Genomic DNA, 21,775 nt, shown 5'->3' with positions numbered 1-21,775 from the left:
AGGACTTCAAGTGAAGGCACCTTTCACCGTGCTTTTTGGGTGAAGAACATCACGTTTGAGAAGTTACAATAAATCTTGTTATTTTTGATGGGGCCTTAACCTCTATTACCAGCCTCTTCGGAATTACAGGGTACCTCTTAATGAGGTCGCTGTGATGATGATGGTGCACTTTGTTTAGCTCACATCCACTACCTCCCAAGTGATACCAATATGAATTTGGGAGAATTATCTCTGAAATGTCGTGTCCGTGACGTGATTAGCCCTGTTTATTGAGAATGTACTATTGCAACTGTGCGTCACTAATTACAGGTTGCAATCCAACTAATGTAATTACATAAAGAGATCACATTGAAAATGTATGGAGATGACTTAATATTTTTGGCAGTAGGAATGTATCTGATAACTACACGAACATCACAGACATGATTTAAGTAATATAAGGCTACATTTTAATGCCCTTTACTAATAGAATTCTTAAAAACGTGCTAGAGGAACAGAGCAGAAACGTGTCAACACACCAAACTTCTAACCACTTATCACAGTCCTCCATTACAGTGATATTGGCATTTTAATTGTTGCTTTACTGGCATACAGATGGCGTCAGGTTGCAATCTTATGGCCTCTATGTATTTGACATGCCTGACGAGGCAGTGCATTGCTCTTTTAAATGCTTTTGTTATTGCTCGTCTGTTAAAAATGCAACATAATGAGGAACATAATTGGAAAATAATTCAACAGTGTCTGACCCTTGAAGCATGGAATCCAGGCCTGGCGGTGGTAGATACACACTCGTCCAACACGTTTCCTGTAATTGGCACAGCATGGCTGATCATTGTTACAGCCTAAATATACTCATTTACACAAAGGATTGTAATTATTTCCAGAGCCAGTGTCTCCCTAAATATATTCAGGCAGCTCCCTGAACAAATAAACCAACCTTGAAGTAGAATAGTAGAATGTCAGCTCAGAGATCAAACACTTTTTACATGTGTTATGTTCTAGCTCAACTCTGCTCCAGGTGACAGCAACATAAGAACACAGGAATTAATATGTGTCCAATTCCATGTAGTGGCTAATCTAGCTAAGGAGCTTGTTGAGGATTACAATGCGATTTGCCCAGGAGGGAGCTTCGCGCAGTTCTTTGCTGTCTGTCATTATCAGAAGGGTGCACAGAAATACTTTTTTTCAGTTGTTTTACAATAGAAATTCCTGTTTTTATGTTCTGTTAGATAAAAGATAATATAGCGCATTATGAAATATTTCTCAGAATCAAGGAATCATTCCAATGTACTCCCAACAACGTCTTAAATGGCTAAAACAACTCAGTTCAGTTAACTTGACTGCTGCAGAGACGTGTCTGCAACCTATATATTTGAAGGTCAAATTGTCGGGAAATAGGTTTTACAACAAGGTTTTTACCATGTTGTACCTTTACCACGCATTTTTTACCATGCATGGTTTTAGAACGTATATGCTTTTAAAACATATGCCTTTACCACGCAGTTAAGGTAGGTTCGAGGGTGTGGGGGTCTCCCCCCACATATACATTGTTTATATATATAAATATATCATTGCAGCAAGTGGCATATGATTAAGAGTCGCAGGACTCGAAACGCGTAATGCCTGTTTGTTTTTTTAATAAAGAACTTGTTGGAAGCACTGTTGGTGTGGCCCGTCTGACGCTGCTGGTAGAAGCGCGCGTTCTCTATGGAATATAAATATATATATAAACAATGCGTGGTAAAGGCATACGTTGTGAAAGCAGATGTGTTCTAAAAAAATGCAGGGTGAAAAATGCATGGTAAAGGCATGCAGAGTATTTCCCTGCGTTGTTCCGTCATACAACCATGAGGAATGAGAATACTGGACCTTTCTATAATCGTAATAATGACATCATTGTCTTCATATAGTGGTAACCCAACAGTCTTAAAGACTTTGTGAACATGCACTGTGGTAATTTTAGTAACATAACTTAGAAATTGCTGGTTAAAGACCATGAAGTCTTTAAGACTGTTGGGTTACCGCTATATGAAGACAATGATGTAATTATTAGGATTATAATAGGGTCCAATATTCTCATTCCTCATGGCTCTCATTCTGGAATCTGCACATGCGCATTTTGAAGAGCAGAAGCGTCCTCCTTGGATGCCTGATCAGAGACAGGAGAATGGGGCCCTTTCTGCCCATCATCTGCATGTGCTTGGAACCCTGCTGACATCAAAGCATTTCTTTTGCTTATTTGTGCAGTTCTATATAGCGCGAACTCGGCCCATGGGCATCGGAGCGCTGCATGAACGCCAGTTACATTACAAAAGATCAGGGTTTTTTTAAGCGTGAGGAGATTAAGTAACTGCCCAGAAGCACAAGATGTTGAGCCGACGCCAGGATTCGAACCCGGTTCGTCACTTTTAAAATCAGCAGGTCTGGCGCTAACGTCACATCCTCACCCGTTGTGCAGCTGACTGTGCTGCAGGCGTGCCAGCGTCTGCCAGGGTCAGGCTATGCCCAGACAAACACAGAACCAGGAACCTCTGTTTGTCTCCAAGCTCATTCAAATCAGATCTGCCAACTGGTTTATTCTAGTTAAGGGAGGATTTCTCCTGCTGAATTTGTCCTTTAGATTATTTATAGCTACTGTCAAAGCACTCCACCAGTCGTGCCTTTCCTCAGGTCTTTGTAAACCTTCAGAAGTTTTACTGATAAAGGATGGCCCTGTTCCCAAAACATGCTCATTTAATTCCTGAATTTATAGTAGAAAAAAGACCTTCCTATAGTTTTTTGGATGGAAATTTGGATAAAAGACTTGTTCAGCATGGCTCTGGTCTAAGCCATGTTCTGACTTCTGTGCTGATCGCACGGATGATAAGTGAGTGGCAGAGCGGCATTTTAGATTTCAATGTTCATTAGTGAGTTTTCCAATTTAAGAACATAACAGTCAGGATTCCCAGCACCTCTTCCACCAATCTCCACATTTTCCTTCCATTTCCGTTGCCCACAACTCTTTCCAGTTGGGTAATTCCTCATTCCCTCTTACGAGCACAGAGGTGCTAGTAATAAGAGCATCTCTTTTGATCACCAAACCCTCTTTTGTCTACTTCTATAACCCCTCCTCCGAATGTCTCCTCTACTGATGCAATGAACTCTTTTAGCAGCCCCACTCAATTCCTTTTTATTTTGTGTGATTCCAGTCTCTATATTGATGTTTTGTCTGATCCTGTTATTCAAAATTTCCTCTATTTTCTGTAATCTCATGAGTAATCCTAGTTCTCACTCATAACCATCCATAAATCTGGACATAACCTACATTTGGTCATGAACCCTGATGATGCTGTATCCCCTACTCTGATCTCCCCTTCCGGCTCGTGAGATCATTTCCTGAGGGAGTCCATGCTCACGTGCCTTCGAGCCTTTAAAAACAGCCTGGAGGTTAGAGGAATCTATTGCTCTCTCATTTGGAGCAGCCTTGCAGCCATCCCTTCCCTTCGACCTTCTCCAAGGTGACTCTTCAGTAAACTACACAGCCTACTGTGATGGGATCATTTAGGGTCTGGATTCCTTAGTCCCTGATTCCCATAGACGGCTGCGCACGAACACCAGTGCAGGTGGCTCTATGGTCACAGGATGAAAATGGAATAAAAATCTGCTTTACGTAATTGTAATTCAGCAATAAAGAAAAAACTCACGCACTTCTATTCCTCCAGAATTATAGCAGCCAAAACACTCAAAAGGACTTTTTTAATTTCAACACTGATGTGACTTCTGCGGCCACGTCAGCAAACTGATTACTTCACGCAATACTTGTGTGATGAGGTAGAGGATTTTTGTATTTCTAAAGTATCGAAGATGAAGGACATCTTGGCCAAGGATTATTTTTCAACCTACATCTCTATCTTTTTCTTCTAAGTCAAACCTACTCTTACCTTAGGACAGAATCTGAGCTGCTCGACTGTTCCACCCTACTCCAAATATAGAAGGCCGTAAATTGTGATCCCCTTTACACTCTATTCCACTATGCTTCTTGCCTGTATTGAAACCTGTTTTAGTACCCCCTTCATAGTATCTTTAAATTGTCTCTCATCCATGTGACAGCTCTTGTACCTTATATCGAGCATTGTACTTCCACTTTTGAAGAAACCAGAGCTGGACCTTTTCAACAAGTCCAACTTCTGCCCCATTATTCTCCTGCTTCAGGCATCTATGATTTCTGAATTTCAGCTGCCAAACATCTCTGCTCCACATTCTAGCATAATGTGAAAGCTGGTGTTTGTCCTAACCGAAGGACCAAACGTGCTATAATTGTGTCCGCAACGAGATTTGCCTAACTGAAGGCATCAACAGTATCAATGCCATAATTTTATAGTATGTGCCAGTATGTACAATCTGCTATTACACACACACACCCCTGGCATTGGTGAAACAAGGTCCAAGTGGCTCACTTCCTTTCAGAATGAGCTCAGCAGTGGCAGCTGACAAAACCTGGGAGGGGGTGGGGGTAAGCGGTCAAGCGCGCATGTGCAAATATTAAAAGATAAAACTTACCTGAACAGACATCCTCAGCGCCGGACCTCTTCCGATGAACTCCAAGCTGTGTAGGCACCAATCCTGGCGCTGCTGAGAGAGCAGAACCCTGATTGAAGGGCGCCGCCTCACTGGCGCACCCCAGCTCCTTGGAGGCCTGCATTTACCTTAATCCAGCTGTCTTAAGCCAGCTGGTTTAGAGGTTTCAAATTGCGTATGTCTGACTGGCCATCGCAAGACGGATGGCCAAAGTGACATGAGACCTTTGAAAAATACACGGACAGCCCACCCTCCTCCCTGCTGCTGGCATTCAGGAGCGACCCCACCACTGTCCTGACGCTTGGGACAGGAAGATTAAAGATAAAATGGTAATGTATTACCATTTCATTTTTCATCTTTGTAGGTAATTTAAGTGGGGCAATGCTCCTCCGCCCCAATGGAGGAGCCACTTCTGGAGCTCAGAATGTAGCCATTGGCTGTTCCCTCTTCCCAATCGACTCAATCCCCTGAGCAGAGGCGTTTTAAGGCATGGGCAAAGTGGGCAATTGCCCAGGGCTCCCACCTTCCCATGGGGTCCCTGGAAAACTGAACTTTATATCTATTTGACCTCTGTCTATTCTATTTATCTATTTGAACCTCTCTCCCTCTCTGCCCACCATTACCTCTAACTCACTTCCATTTCCAGTGTTATCGTAATGATTTAGGACAATTAAGGCAAAGCGTATTTCAACAGTGTTTGTGTGACTGTGTACAAATTTAACATAATTTAGTATTGTTTGGCATCATGTGGACTTGAAATGGGTAATAAGATTCAAATTTGTTCTTTACGGGGGCCCCAAAACATGTTTTGCTCATGGCCCCCAATTTCATTAAGATAACACTTCCCCTGGTGGGTGTCCCAGGTATCTGTGCTCTCTGCTTACCTGTCTGATCTGTCAGACCTCTTGCTATCTTTATCCTTGTCCTTAACAGGCTCCAATTGTACACCTATGTTGAAAACACACAACCCCTGCTTAGACTGAACAATCAACACAGAAATGATTGCTCAGTTGGCTAAAGCTAAAGCTTAATACTAAAAAAACACAGAGGGGCATATTTACAAGTCCCTCCACCTTCACAACCTTTTCCTCCAGCTTTTGCATAGATAGGTTGTCTTCAAAGAAGTCTACCTTGTGAGCTCATGTCTACAAAAGGACCAATTGACTCTGGGTGACATACCTCATAACAGTCATTCCTTTTTGTTGGTAGAGTTCCTCCCGTTAAAACATCAGATAGTTGGATGGTATTACTCATTAGGTATACCTAGAGCCCTCCCACTCTCAGTCAAACAGACCTCTTCTCTTTTTTTGCTTCTCTTTGCGCATATTTAGTGTTCTGTCGACATATGACGTACTTGTCTACTATTGTGAACAAAGGAATCCAGATTCCTATTTCTATGTTCTTCCAGTTGACTAGTGTGCATGTGTTTGTCAGCTTTTTAGGTCTCGCGAGCCAAAGGCTCGAAGAGACATTTTATAACTGGGCTTTTCAAAGTGCTGCCGTGGCCTAAAGCTACAGTGCATGTGAACGTGCACGCGCGCAGCGCCATGTGTCTTTCCTCCGTAGCGATCGTAATCACAATCACTTTCACTTTCGCGGGCTCCTCTGTTGCTGGTTTGTTGTTGTTAAACTAATCTGTTTACACCAAAGGCATCACCCCCGTTCTGTGCTACTTTAGCAGTCAAGCGCTTTTAAAACCTCTAGGATTTTTCTTTTGCCATTTTATGCAACTGCTTTTTATTATTGCTAGGATTTCACGCAAAGCCACGTTGTGCTAGGTTAGTAGATCTGCCTCTGCATGTAAACGCTGTTCCCGCCCTGATATGCCCCCACTGCATTACATTAAGAGGGGGCTTGCTGCTATGCAATACAGAGCCAGACATTTTGCTTCAAATTATCAGCGCAAAACCTCTCTTTTGTTTGACAATTGGTGTTTGTTCTGCTTTGTGTCGCCCTAGAGTACTCCTAAAAGAATAGTCAATCTGAGCCTACCATTATGGGGTGTAAAAGTTTGGAGCCAACGTCGGTTTGCCAAATTGAGGAGTTTTGCCCACAATACACGTGTTGCTCTGCAGTGATGAGACAGCACGTCACGTCAGCTGCACGGCTCGAGCCAACAACAGGCAGTCTCTCCTCACGACTGCAACAGCCAAGTTGCGATAGGAGGGGCGCTGCTTACGAGCCCTGAGACAGCCGTGCGCGTGCACATCGCCTGTCCGGGCGCATGCCATCTCCTGTCCTGTCAGAACCCCTCGATCTCAGATGAGATTGCTGCACAGAAATCCATAGAAAACCAAGTTTCTCAAGCCCAGCAAATACCAATGCCCGAGCCTCCATACTCTCTCTCAAAATTTAACTTGACTTTGCGGCTTACTTGTAGTTTGCAAATGCATATAGGAATTACTAGGACGGCCCTAACAAATCTTTATCTAGAATGCACTTTTTGAAACTCTTACCATGAGGCAGCTGGCACTGTGATCGGCTAAATGACTGTGTACAGAAATTCTGGGAACAGACCTATTGTTTAGCTTCCATTTCTGTGTCACTTCAAAATTGGTAGTATTTCTGCTTTCACTTTTTCTCTAACAAGACGGATGGCAACAAGAAATAATGCCTCTTAGGGTCCAACTACAAATCTCCACAAGCCTGAAGAGACAAAGTGTGAGTGGATGCCACATGCTTGGCCATGATGTGGTGGAGTACACAATGACCACCTTCCCTGAGAGTAATGAGTGGTGAAGGCAATGGGCATTCCTGAAGTTTCACCTAACTATGAATACTGTACTTTTAGAGAATATGCCGTGTGGCACCCTAGATGCATTTTTTAGGCTTGTTTTGATGCAGATTGGAGTCTTAGGACTCAACTACCAGAAACCATCAGAGTGACTTTATAATCCCGCCGGGATTCCAGCACCCCCCTCTCCTAATACAACGAAGAACGAATGTGTATTTTACGGTCCTTCGCTATGCCGTACTTTATAATCATTTTTCAAAGGGAGCGATTCGTGTCCGTTGGTAGCGCCTATTACCGCAGCGCTACAAAACCGAATACAGGAGCTGCTGGTTTACACAGAAAACAAGATATTGATATTTCACCCATGTGTTTTCTTCGTGTGAGTTGTATAAAGTAGGTTCCTGTGGCATTAAATGGGTCTTGCACAGCTTGTCTGGTCTGCCACCGTGTGCGATCTCTTAGTCTTTGTAGCTGGGCTTGTTCGATTCACTGGCCCTATACCTTCATCCCACCCCTCCCAGTCTATACTTTAAACATGAGCATATTTCCAATTCAGTGCACAACATATAATTCCACATCATGCCACATACTATGCCACATAATTTCACTCCCTACAACATAATTCCACTCTGTGTCACATAATGCCTCTTCCCTTTCGCGCCACATAATTCAGCTCAACATATTTCCACTCACCTCAACACAATTCCTTGCCATGCGACACAATTGCACATCACATAAATCCATGCCACATAATTCTACTATATGCCACACACTTTCACTCCACACCACATAATTCCACACCACGTCACATAATTCCACTCCACATCACTTAATCCGACTCCACACAATTGCACTCCATGTCACACAGTGGCACTCCTCACAATTCCATGTCTCAAAATTTCACTCCATGGCACACAATTGCACGCCATACAATTTCACACCACACAATTCCATGCCACACAATTCCATGCTAAATAATTCTGCGCCACTTAAATCCAATCCATGGCATGTAATGCCATGCCACACAATTCAACTCAACATAATTCGGCCCCATGCCACATAATTCCACGGCACGTAATTCCACTCAACACCACACAATTCATTACCATGTCACATAATTCCACTCCATGCTATATGATTTCCAATCCACTCAGTGACACTCCATGTCACCCAATTGCACTCCACATCACACAATTGCATTTCACGTCACACAATTCCACGTTGCACAATTCCACTCCAGTCAACACAATTACACTCCGTGCAACACAATTCTGCACCACACAATTCAACTCCATGCCATCTAATTACACTCCACCCTCATATTTCAAATCCAAGCCACATAATTTCACTCCATGTCGCATAATTCCAATCCTCTCAATGCCGCAGAATACCATGCAAAACAATTCCATGCAACACAATTCTTCTCCACATAATTTCACGCCACCTAATTCTACTCTACACCACATATTTCCACTAGTCAACACCCCACAATTCCATGCCACACAATTCAACTCCATGCCACATAAATTCACTCCATGCAACATCACATGACTCCACATCATGCTACATAACTCCACTCCATGAGACATAATTCCACTCCATACCACATAATTCCACATTGTACCACACTGTACCACCTAAATTTAATCTCCCCAAACCAACATAATTTCACACCACACAATTCCACACCACACAATTCCATGCCAGACCATTCCATGTCACATCTCATAATTCTACTCCACGGAGCATAATTCCACTCCTTGCCACCTAATTCTATGCCACACCACTTGAATTCAAACCATGTCACATAATTCCACTTCACGCCACTGAATTCCTCTCCACACAATTGCACACCACGTCACATAATTGTAGTTCACGCCACACAGTAACATGTCTATCTCAGTGAATGCAAAATAATTCCACTCCACATAATTCCATGCCACATAAAGTGCTCTCCACTTCTCATAAATCCACACCACATAATTCCATTCCATGGCACACAATTCCATGCCACATAATTCCATACCACACCCCATAATTCCACACCACATCACATAATTCCACTCCATCCCCATATTTCCTCTCCGCAGAATTGCACTCCATGTCACACAATTGCATACCACGCCACACAATTCCATGTCTCACAATTTCCCTCAACACCCCACAATTCTAGGCCACACCACACAAATCCACACCAATTAATTCCATGCCATACCACATAATTCCACTCCATGGCACGCAATTCCATGCCACATAATTCCACTCCACTATTAATGAATCCACTCAATAACATAATTCCACTAAGCGCCACATAATTCTACTCCACCACATAATTTCATTCCTTGCCACATATTTCCACTCCATTCCATGACACATACTTCCATTCCTCTCAACACAATTCCATGCCACACAATTACATGCCACACAATTCCACTCCACACAATTCCACACCACACCATATAATCCTACTCCACGCCATGCCAACTAATTCCACACCATATCCCTTAATTCCACACCATGCCACATAATTTAACTCCAGGTAACATAATTTATTTCCATACAATTGCAGTCTATGCCACACCACGCCAATCAATTCCACATCTCACAATTCAGCTCCATGGCACACAGTTCCAAGCCACTCAACATACTTTCATGCCACATAATTTCACCCCACACATCATAATTTCACTCTGCATATTTCCACTCTACTTGACACCACGTAATTCTACTCCCCTCTACATTTGCAGAACAAGCATTTGCAATGCAATAGGTCTCGCATTTACGCAAGTTTGAGCTATTCACATTACAAATAACAATGCCTTTTATTTTTGTTTTCTTTTTTAAAATTAAAATAAAAGGCAGTGTCATTTACAATGCCAATAGCTTAAACTCGCGTAAATGCGAGACCTATTGCATTGCAAATGCTTGTTTACTTTTAGGGCATGGCCGGACTGGCCAGCCCAGCAAGCGGGCAAACCCCAGGGAGGCTGGAGCCGTTGGAGGCTGGTTTCAGTCCCCAGGAGGCCGATTTTTAGTGTCAGTCACCGGAAGTGGTAGTGTGGGTTGCGGAGTCCCCCCCAGCCCCTCTTGCTCTCAAGCTGTGCTCACTCTCTGTCCACAATATGGGGGCTGGTCTGATCAGATTTGCCAGGGTTGCTTTGGTTTCCCAGTCCGGCCATGTTTTAGGGCTTGTTGATTTGAGGTCTAACAACACCCTCTTTGGCTGCTTTATTAGCCTCCTTGTCAGAGATCTGCGGTGTGGCCAGAATTCTGTTCTACATGCCATCATACAACATTACAAGCTTTTTAAAAGAAATTAGTTGAAGACTAGCATATTCCTACTTTTCCTTTTTTGTAATTTTCTCCCTTCATATGCAGTCTGACTCTTCATTAACAATGCACTTTAATTTCTTATGCTTTATTAAAACATGATAATGCAAAAGTTATTTTTGTTGCAATAGTATTATGAAAACAACCTCAAACAATCAAAGCAAGCTACCATTTTGTGTTTCTGCTCCTTTGTTCTTCATAGCAATGCTGTGAGTGCTGTGCCCTTGGATTGAAGGTAAAAAGTGAGGGACAGACTTGTGAGTCAAACCAAAATCTCGGCTATCCCTGTAACCAAGTGATGCTCGCCTGCTGTGAAGGGGAAGATCAGCTGATGCCACCAGAAATCAAGAAGCAGCCTGAACCGGAACCAACATTCCAGCCCAAAAAAGGTAAGACGGCATTGCCAAGTCGGAAAATTCCAAATGTTAAAACATTGTACAAAACATCACTGCATTTAGAAGAAAATTGAGAAAATTACTACGAATTAATATATATAAAAACTTAATGTGGCTATTGTCTGTTACCTTCTCAAGAAAAAATATATAAAGGGAGCAAAAATATACCTAATCTTGCACATCTTTAAATTGAGTTTAAAGTAGCATCTTCTTCAAGTTCAAGACTTCCACACTCATGCTGTAAGTTAATCATCCTCATTGCCTTTGAAGTCTGTGCTGTACACCTGTACGGTAATCACACTTAAAGATTAAGGGCCTGATCCATTGAGAATTCTCATGAAGAGATTCCGCCCAGAGTGCGTTGACTCCTACAGGACAACGGGGCCTGCGCCACGAGTGCAGAGGACCTTTGTGAGTCAGGTCCACACTCTAGCACTTGCTTAATGTACCCACCTTCTGCCTTGATCCTACGTAACTCCTTAAGCCTCAGTTGCATGCTTATGCTTTGTAAAGGACTTCAGAAAAAAATGGATCAATATAGGTATTCAATACAATACCGTTGGGGATATTAATTATAAGAGGTGGTGACCCACCTTAAGAAATAACCAGAGTGCTTGTCGGGTTGAAATAGTAAAGTCATAATATTAACCTGAGCTCAAACCCCTAGTAATGGGGGCATAGAACAGACAGGCTTAATTTACAGGCAGTGTGTAAGGTATTTATGCCGTACCAAAACAGTAATAAATTCAAGAAAAATCTCAAACCAATTTAGACAAATAGAACACATTTTAATAAAATTACACTAAAATGACAAAAATCTAATAAGGTGGACCGAAGATATGAATTTTTAAAGTTTCAGTCAAACAGGGCTTATAAAGCACGGCTAGTCGCCCATGAGGGTATCCTGGTGCTGAGAACCTGCTGCTCAGGGATACTTCAGTTGAAAAAGCCAATTCGAGTCCCTTCCTGAATTCCAACAGAGAAGATAAGGTCCGGAGGTGAAGGAGAGGTTGTTCCATGACTTCGCAGCGAGGTAGAAGCAGGAGTGTCCTCCACTGTTGCTTCAGCGAAAGCGAGGAGTGTGAGCAAGGCAGAGGGTAGTGGAGCGCAGGTGTCTGGAGGGTTGTTGAAAGTTCAGGCAGTGGTTGAGGCATGCTGTTTGGTTGTGTAGGGATTTGTGGGTTTGGATCAGCATCTTGAGTTGACATCTTTTCCGAATGGAGAGCCAGTGGAGCTTCTTTAGGTGGAGGGTGATGTGGGTTCACTTTGGGAAGCCGAGGATGATTCTGGCCGCTGAATTATGTATGGTTTGCAGTCTCTTCAGAGGGTGCAAGGTGATTGCAATGTAGAGTGCATTGCCATAGTCTAGCCGGCTGGTGACTAAGACTTGAGTGACAGTTCATCTGGTGTTGACGGACAGCCATTTGAAGATCCTACAAAGCATGCAAAGAGTGAAGAAGCAGGCAGAGCACACGGCAATGATCTGGTTTTTCATGGCAAGCTTGCTGTCCAGGATGATGTCTAGGTTGCAGGCATCGTCTGTCGGAGTGGGTGACGGTCCTAGTTCGGAAGGTCACCAGGCATTGCTCCACGGGAAGGTGTTGTTCCTGAAGATGAGCACTTCCATTTTGGCAGTGTTGAGTTGGATTCCAATGTGGTGAAGCCTCTTCATAAGTGTGTAGTGGGATACGGTGTCAAAAGCTGCTGAGAGGTCAAGGAGGATCAGGGTCGTAATTTCTCCCTGTTCAAGGAGAGTTCTGATATTATCGATGGCAGCAATTAGGACAGTTTTGGTGCTGTGGTTGGTCCGGAATCCGTATTGGGAGATGTCCAGAAGATTGTAGTTCTCCAGGTTTTCCATGAGTTGGCAGTTCATGGCCTTTTCGAGGTCTTTGGCGGGAAAGGGGAGCAGAGAGATGGGACGGTAGTTCTTGAGTTTGCTGGGGTCAGCGGACGGTTTCTTGAGAAGTGGTTTTTGTTGCAACTTTTGTACACTGATCGGTCACTAGAGTTCGGGTCAATGCTTAGGTATCTTGCCCAATCACAATAAGCAGGGGCACAAGACAGGGCTGCCCTCTCTCCCCAATGATTTTTTCGTTGGTGCTAGAGCCCTTGGCGTGTAAGGTTCAGCAGCTCCATGCTGACGCCACATTGGGATTCCGGCAGCGCCCGCTGGCTATTTCATTGTATGCGGACGATATGATGCTTTACGTCCGAGAGATGGCTATGCATCTGGCACCTGTGCTTCATGAGTATGTCTTGTTTGGGAGGCACTCGTGCTGGGCATAAACTGAGTGAAGTCCACGATATTCCCATTAACTGATGGCACTCAAGAAATTGTATTGGAGTACCCACTCGTGTGGTCCACTGAGCCAGGGAAATACCTGGGGGTTTGGGTGCATAGAGACCCAGATGCGGTGATCAGTATGAATTGTGGGCAGGCCATAACCAAAATTACAGAACAAGTTACCCGGTGGACGCGACCCTTTTCCCCAAGCTTATCTATCTGTTCATAAACATCCCAATAACTCTAAATACGGAACTTTTTAAAACATTACAGTCTTGTTTGTTGGCTCTGGTGTGGGCTGGAAGGCAGCCGAGGTGTAGCTGGAACACATTGACACTGTCGTTTGAGCGGGGAGGGTTCAAGGCGCAAGACTTGCGACTGTACTATTTGTGTGCTCAGGCGCAATCCGCGCATTACTGGTATTTTCCTCCGTGGTTTCTGCTACATTTAGCTGTGGAGGCAAACACGACTTTCCCGGTCCCACTTACTGCTATGGTCCTGCATAATGAAAATTGGGGTCTCAGAAAGAAGATTAACCCGGTCAGAAGCACTGTCAGGGTGTGGAGGGTTCTGGGTGCTCGTGCATGGAGGGAATATTTATACGCACCTGCTATACCAATTGCTTCTCACCCGGGTATCTCGGCTGCTCAGAAACCCGGGGCACTAAATTTAATGCAAAATGCAGGAATCACTACGACGGGGGACATGTATAGAAATTACCTTTTTATGACCCTGGAGAGTTTCATTGCTGGGCAAGCATATAAATCAATGCATGGATTTACATATACCAGATTCCGCATGGCAGTGAGAGCATTGTATTCTGAGTTCCCTCAAGAGGCGAAGATGTTGAAAGCATTGCAGTTGATGTTAATTGTAGGGGAGAGCAAGGGACTGATCACTAAGTTATACTGCGTCTCTCAGCAGGAAAATGATGTGTCTAGTTCCCCATCCCTTGAGAAACTGAATAATGAGCTGGTGGACCCTATGGCTTGGGAGGATTGGGAGGTGTGCTGTGCACTGACCGGTAGATTGACTGCCAACTGTAACCTTCAAACAATACACTTTAAATACTTGCACCAGTTGTATTACACCCCCTCGCAATTGATGAGATTTGGTCTAAGGGAGGATACAAGGTGTGTCAGATGAGAGGCTGATGGGGCGAACTTTGTGCATCTGGCCTGGAGTTTTACTGCTATTCATAACTTTTGGCTGAAAGTTACTCAGGTACTATCAGATATGGTATTGGAAACGGTTGAATGTAAGCTGGAACTCTGCTGGTTGGGGTTGGTGAAGACGATAAAGCCTAGTAATAGATGTATAGTTGCTATCACTACCCTGTTCGCAAAACATGCTGTCGCAATGCATGGGGGGGGGGGGGGTAAAACTGTGCCAACTCTGGTAAGATGGATCAAAGACCTGGTGTACTGTAAAGAACAAATAGACATTTATGCTGAGGAGCTGACAGAAGCGTCCAAACCTAAGGACTTTTGGTCACCATTGACTGCATACTTGATGGAACATCCTGGCATGGCATAAAATGCTTACGAGTTACTGGCATTTTTAATGTTTGTACTGTTTTACAGGACCTCTGAGGGTAAAAGAACCACACATGTGATGTGAATGTACTACATTGCTCTGCACACCTAGATGTTTATTTAATGTTGTTACAAGGGGGGATGGGATACATTTCTGTGTCCTATATATCATCCTGTTCTGTTGCAGCTTGCACATATGCGCATGCGCCTATATGTAATTTGGTAATGCAACAATAAAAAATACAAAAAGAGAAGGGGTTTTGACCTCTGCGTGTTTCCATTCTTCGGGGACGGTGGCCGTGGTGATGGATGCATTGAAGATTGTGGTGAGCGCGTTGCTGATCGTCTTGCTCCAGAGGTTGAAGATGCAGTGAGGACAGGGGTCCGTGGGTGCTCCTGAGTGGATGGAGTTCATGATGGCTGTGGTGTCTTGAGTGGTGAGATGGTCCCATATGGTCAATAGGGGGTTGCGGTTTGTATCTGTAGGAGTGAGGAGGCTGCGGATGTCTGCGGCAGTGGGTTGGGGGCTCAAAGTTTTTGTAGATGGTGGAGAGCTTGTCGTGGAAGAAGTCTGCCAGGGTGTCGCAGTGTTCCTGGAAAGGGGTGATGATGTTTTCGGTGGCTGAGGGGTTGGAGAACTCTATGATGATGTTGAAGAGTTCTTTGCTGTGGTTAGAACTTGCTTTGATGCGATTGTCAAAGACAATCCTTTTAATCTCTTTCAAGAGTTGGAGGAATTTGGCTTCCAGCCCTCATTCTGGACCTCTGACTGGTGGCCCTGTGAGCTTGGTCCACTTCCTTCACCCGTCAGATGTGTTCAAAATCTAGGAGTTTTAATAAATAACAAACTTCCCTATACTGCTCAAGTTAACACTGTATCCTCTGCACCCTTTTTTCATTTTAAAAACGATAATGAAAATGCTTCCTTTTCTACCTGTTCATATCCAGAAAACAGTTGTTACCTCTCTTGTCATTTCAAAAGGCGATTATTGTTATGGGCTCTATCTTAACATCCACCACCAGGTCCTTAATAAATTGTAAACACTACAGAATGTGGCCGCCCAATTGCTGTGTAAAATTCCCAAATATCAAATCGGTCTCTCAATTCATTGCCAAACTTCACTGGCTTCCGGTCAGGCAGAGGCTCATGTTTAAAGCCCTGTGTACAGTCTTGAAGGTGCTGCCTGGGATAGGCCCTGACTTTCTGAGAGAGCTTATTTGGTATTTACCAAGTCAGTCTCTGTGCCCTGCATCGGCCAAAATTGTTGACAATTCCTAGATTAAGATATGATAACTAGGGAGGGAGAAGCTTTGTGCTCAGAGCCTCTAATGATTGGAATGCACTTCCTCTACATATTAAAGCCCTACCTAATCTGATGGCTTTTAGAAAGGAGTTACAAACTTGGCTTTTTGCCACACATTAACTGTTTCCTGACTTCCTCTGTTTTCTTTCTCTCAGCTAGTACCATGATGCCCTTTAGGGCAAGCGAGCACTTCACAAAAATACTTTATTTAACATAACATTGGCTGAGAGATGTCTTGAATGTGGCTCGGTCTGTGGGTTCCTTGCTGGTGCGCTATTTCCTTTCCAGTCACATGCAGTTTTGTTTTGTGATTCTCAGTTCTATGGTGTACCAACTGGCCTGCTTGGGGTATCTCTTAAGTTTGGTAGGCTTGACGGGGGTGACTCAACGTAGTTGGTGATCCAGGCGGAGAAGTTCTTGACAGCCTGTTCTTGTTTGGTTGCGGGGGCAGGGTGGGAGATGTTGAGGACGTTGGTCTACTGGCTCTCTGACACTTTGTTCCAGCTGTAGTTTGAGAGGTTGAGTGGCTTGGTGGTGGTGTTGGGGGAACCTGTGATGGTGAAGTGGACGATGGCGTGGTCTGTTCAGGTGAGCTCTGTGACATGGCTGTGCTTGACTCTGTTGCTGGCTGTGAAGTTGGGGTCGAGTCTGTGTCCTGCGATGTGTGTGGGGTTGGTGACAAGTTGGGTGAAGCCAATGTTCATGCTTTCAAGGAGATTGGCAGTGTTGGTTTTGTTAAGGTTGTCGAGGTGAAAATTGAGGTCTCTGAGGAAGATGCAGAGTTTGTAGTCAAATGCGAGTGAGGCGATGAATACAGGGATGGTGCTGCAGAAGCTGGAGCGAGATCCTGGAGGTCTGTAGGTGAGGGTGCCTCTGATGGTGGTTTTGTCTTCGGTATGGAGTTGGAAGTTGAGGTGTTCCACGATTGATGTGGTGTCGTCTGGAGTGGTGGTGCAGTGGATGGTTTCTTTGGGGATTGTGGCGTATCCACCTCTGTGTTTGTTGATGCAGTCTTGTTGTGCTATATTGTAGCCATCGGGAGTTGCTTAGGATGCAGGGTTGAGCCAGGTCTTGGTGAGAAAGATGATGTCAGGAGTGAGGGAGCCGATGGTGTACCTTAGCTTGGTGCCGTACTTGCAGAGTGATTGTGCATTGAGCAGGAGGCAGTGGAGTTGTTCTGAAGTGGTCATGGTCAGTGTAGTAATGGTCGTCGTGCGTGCGGGTGCTCTGGTGTTGCAGGAGAAGAGGCAGTGCCAGCAAGAAAAAGGTCCTACAGTTGATCGTAGAAGGTGCAGGAGCAGTGATTGTTGCAGAGTTTGGGGTCCAGGGCTTGGAGCTCGGCAGCGGTGTGTTCGTGAGGAGAAGAACCTGGGTTCCTGGTGCTGAGCATGATCAGAGCACGAACTTGGAGCATACAGGCTTGCCTTTGGTGTGCCGGCAACATGCTGTCAGCATGGCCACGCTGCGGCCTCCATTAAGTAAATCCTGGGGGGAGGGAAGGGCGCTTGGAGGCAGTGGGCAGGGCCAACAAAGGCGGGAAGCATGAGGGATATGGGGCCAGAAAAACAGTTGGAAAGCGAGCTGGTGCAAAACAAAAAAACATAAATTGAAACAAAGGCAGTAAAAAACTAAATAAGTTCAACAAAATTGACTAAAGATGAGTTAAACAAGGTTGAGCACAATAACTCAATAACAAGTAAACAATTCAGAAACCAGGGAGGCAGCGAAGCAGCAAGGGGGGAGCTGTCACGAATGGCCTGGTCAATGGGGTAGCACTGCGATCTCCATTAAGTTGGTCCTAGGGAGGGAGGGGCGCTGGGAAGCAATTTGCGGGGCCGGCGAGGGTGTGGTAAGTGGGAGGGAGATGAAACAGGAAAAACGGGCGAGCAAAAAAAAACTGAAATTAAAAAAAAAGGCAGTACAAAACTAAACAAGTTGAACAAAATTGAACAAAGATAAGTGAAACAAGGTTGTAACGAAGGACCTACTTTAACGTATTTTAAGGTTCAAACTAGTTCCAAAAAGCATTAACAGCATTAAGCTCAAACAGTATTATCTGGTTGCACTTGACCAGTGCCTCGGACAAATTAAGGCCGATAAGGAGCGCAGGTTGGATACAGAAACCAGGTTAGATTCACTAAGAGGTTTTACCTTCAGACTTAGTCTCTGAAGTGGAAGTCAACAATCCTCAGTGAGGAAAGGCAGCAGGCATAGTTGAAGTGGGCTCGAAGTTGTCACATAGCTGCTGGACAAAGTCTTGGTGAAACTGTTGACTTTTGTTGGAAAAGCTTGGAGTGACAGGAATTTGAATTTTGTAACCAGAGAAGGTCTCTGCCACCCAAATACTTTCGCCACCTTCACCAGGTGAAGATTTCTGCATTGAGACCTGAGGCCTTATGTTCAAAGTGTTTTAATGGTTGCTATCCCTCAGATTCAGTAAATCTGTTTGTGATTGCTAAAATACTTTTTAAATGTACTAACGATTCATAAAAGCAATTGCTATTTGGAAGAGGTGTTTTAAGGGTGAAATCTAGTCGCACAAAATGTATATTTTGACAGGAGGTGGTAATCCATTCTCAAATGGAAAATTGTTCCCTTGGGACGCCTTTACCATTGTGAATCATGAGCAACATTTTATGTGAGTAGACAGTGGTCCCATGGATTACTGCCTAATCTTAAAAAAAGTTTCGATGCATTTTAATTTTATGCTTTTGAACACATCCCAGTTTACATTTAGGAAAATGGGCTGCATTAAAAAAAACTCACTTATTTAAAAATCAATCATAGACATGGTGATGTGCTGACCCAAGAAGGCCATGATGCCTGTAATTGAAGCCAATCGGAGTTTACAACCTACCTCAATAATATTTATGCGGTAGTTCTAATTGTGACACACTATGTTTCTGTATTTTGCCAACTGACTTATTAATACATAAGTCAGTTTGCAAAATAAGAGTGCATTTGGTAAACATCAGTGCGAAATTACAACCCCTTTTACCTAATGTATTCTTTGTACAAGTAGGCTTCATAGTCACCTTTTTGGAGCACGGATTCTTTGAACGGGGCAAGGCTGCATGCCATAGGCAAAGAGGGTTCCACAAGGCCAGATACCTTCAACGCGAGGTACTGTTGAATTTGATTTGCTGCTGTGGAAAAGCTCAGAGTGGGAGCAACCTAAATATTCAGCTCAACTGCAACGCACCTTCATTGGATTGACTTGGGAGGTGGGTCCCAGTCCTCCGGAGATCGTAAAGAGACATAACCTTTCAAGTCCCAGGTTTTAGGGTAAGTTAGGTGGAGTACACTTTGACACAGCCAAGAGTCCCATGACCTTGGGGACGGAAACAGGCAGTCAAAACCCACTTCAGCAGAGGCCCACAGCAGGGTCCAGGGCAGGTCTAGTTGGAACTGATCAGCTGGTCATTTGCAGGAAATGCCTCTTGTCACTTATTGTGACCCTGTCAGCTTTATGGCCCTTGAAGTTCACTTCTTTATGCTGGGTACAAGAGGGTGAATAGGTCCAGTCTTTTAGGTTCTTTTAACATCTCAGACATAAGGTTCAGTTCTCTTCTGACTTTCTACAGGTCAAGTAAAGCTCTGAGGAGGTAATGTGGGTGCCATATTTATGCCTCGCACAAGCATGTAGGTGGGAGTGACTCATCTCTAATCAATGGGGTAAAACTTCCTAGGGGTTACCCTACCCACATTTGCAGGACTTCCTGTGCGCCTTATTGTAAACAATCCCGCAGTGCCCCTCTCAGTCTAAATCCAAGATGGTGAAACCTTTCTCCCCTTGTACAGAACCTGTGTACCACCACTGAGGCATGGCCAAGGAAATGTGCATCTCCTCCTTAATGGTCACTCTAAGCTAGTTCTGGGAGCTTTTAGGCAGGGGGAAGGTAACTTTCTAAAAGTACCATTTATGAAATATTTATTAAAAATCTGACCACCAGTGAATTGTGATTTTAATAAATAGTTTGAATAGTCCAAGAACGACATTTGTGACTATTGCCTAGCCAGTCACGGATATGCCAGTTTCATCATGTTGAATTGAAGAGCACAGGCACTTTACCACTGGTTACTAGGATTCAAGTGTACTGAGTTATACAACGAGCAAAAACAGTACGGATTTCTACAGGCAGTAAAAACAGATAGGGCAAAAATCTGGGAGTACACCATGCAAAAGTTGACAATTTCCTGCAAATACACTGTTAGTGAAATTGAAAAAGATCTGTGTTATTAGGTTCAGAGACTACGATGAGAAACATGCCAGCTCATGCGTTCATAGACACACAGATGACAGTCTAGCTTTCACATATCCACAAGCAGGGGACAGTAAATAACCTATTCTCCCTCCTAATAATGTAGGAAAGCAATCTCAGTCGTTCCAGGTGTGGCCTCTTCACAGGTCAACCCCAATGTATCTCCTGCTTCTTGCTCTTAGGTTTATCGGGACCATCACTGAGCAAAGGTCCTGTATCTACAGCCATGAGGAATGAAAATCATCTAAACAAACTAATTAACCTGACCAACCTTTCAAGCCAAGGGCGATTAGTAACATGATCAGCACAATTATAGACCAATTAGATCCAGGAGTCTTGTAAATGACCTGTTTGGACTCCACTGGTTGGACTCCACCATTTCCAGAGATGAAATGAGTCCAGGCTGCTATGCAGACTCATATACCTCCTCTGAGTGACTTGGCTACTGCAATCACACAGTGTGCTGTACCAAAGTAGAAATGTGTTTCTTACGTCTTCCAATAAAACAAAATCTATAGTTTGAATGTAAGTTTTATCTTTCCTCTAAACACATATTTTCACACTAGAAGGCAACTCTTCCCTCTTTCATCTGTGATGCTTCTGCGGGAGTATAACTCCTGGAACGTGGACGTTGCTCCCTCCACTGGTAATTAAGCAATAACATTACAGGTCCAAGACTTAAAATCCACTTGACTCTGAACCATTGATAGCTGTAGCCCATGTTGAACTTCTGCCTTAGACCATTTGAACATCATCCAGAGTGTCAGTATCAAATCCACAAGCATTTCTCAGCATTTGTGCACCTGGTAATATCCTTTGCCAAAATCCCACTGTTCATGAACCCAAGGCTGGACTACCAACAACTATGAAAACCCTCCATAATTTACTGAACCACATCCAAGAATTCACCAGTCTCCTGTTCCATTGCAATGCAGAACAGCCTGATGCATTTACAAATAACTGCACCCCATTGTTCACCTTCTGCATGACCCTGTGTGCAGGAGCCAAACAATGGATCTCACACACACACCCAAGGACTGGTCATATAGAGAAGACAGCACGGTAACTGGAGTGCATGAGTAGATCTGCGTTGCAGGTGATTCACCCCTATCCAGCTTGAGCTATAAGGTGCAAACGAAGATTACAACTGGGAGTTTGGGAAAGAATAGAATGACAATATCTTGTCTGATATGCTGAAAGTTATCCAAAGGATCATTATTAAAAAATGGTAGCAGGACAGCAGGCCTACTGGAATGTAGTAAGAAATTGGAGCCTATAGGGTTACCAATAGAAAGGTCTTTCAAAAGAGAAATACATGGAGCTGTTTCTGGTCTTTCCACCATCTTTCTTAAACTGTTAAATTTTGGTTTG

The 21,775-nt window shown here is 43.9% G+C and overlaps 1 protein-coding gene across 2 annotated transcripts in view; it reads left to right on the top strand.

Moving 5' to 3' along the window:
- The window catches only part of FBLN2 (fibulin 2), a 630,642-nt gene that overhangs the window by 349,563 nt on the left and 259,304 nt on the right, over positions 1 to 21,775 (top strand). For both annotated transcript variants that reach the window (XM_085624813.1, XM_085624812.1), the window contains exon 5: positions 10,824 to 11,010. In XM_085624813.1, coding sequence (XP_085480939.1) covers positions 10,824 to 11,010 — 187 coding nt within the window. The remainder of the gene's footprint in view (positions 1 to 10,823; positions 11,011 to 21,775) is intronic.

Source organism: Triturus cristatus, chromosome 9 (genome assembly GCF_964204655.1).
Source record: "Triturus cristatus chromosome 9, aTriCri1.1, whole genome shotgun sequence".
NCBI lineage: Eukaryota > Metazoa > Chordata > Amphibia > Caudata > Salamandridae > Triturus > Triturus cristatus.
This window is presented reverse-complemented; position numbering and strand designations above follow the sequence as displayed.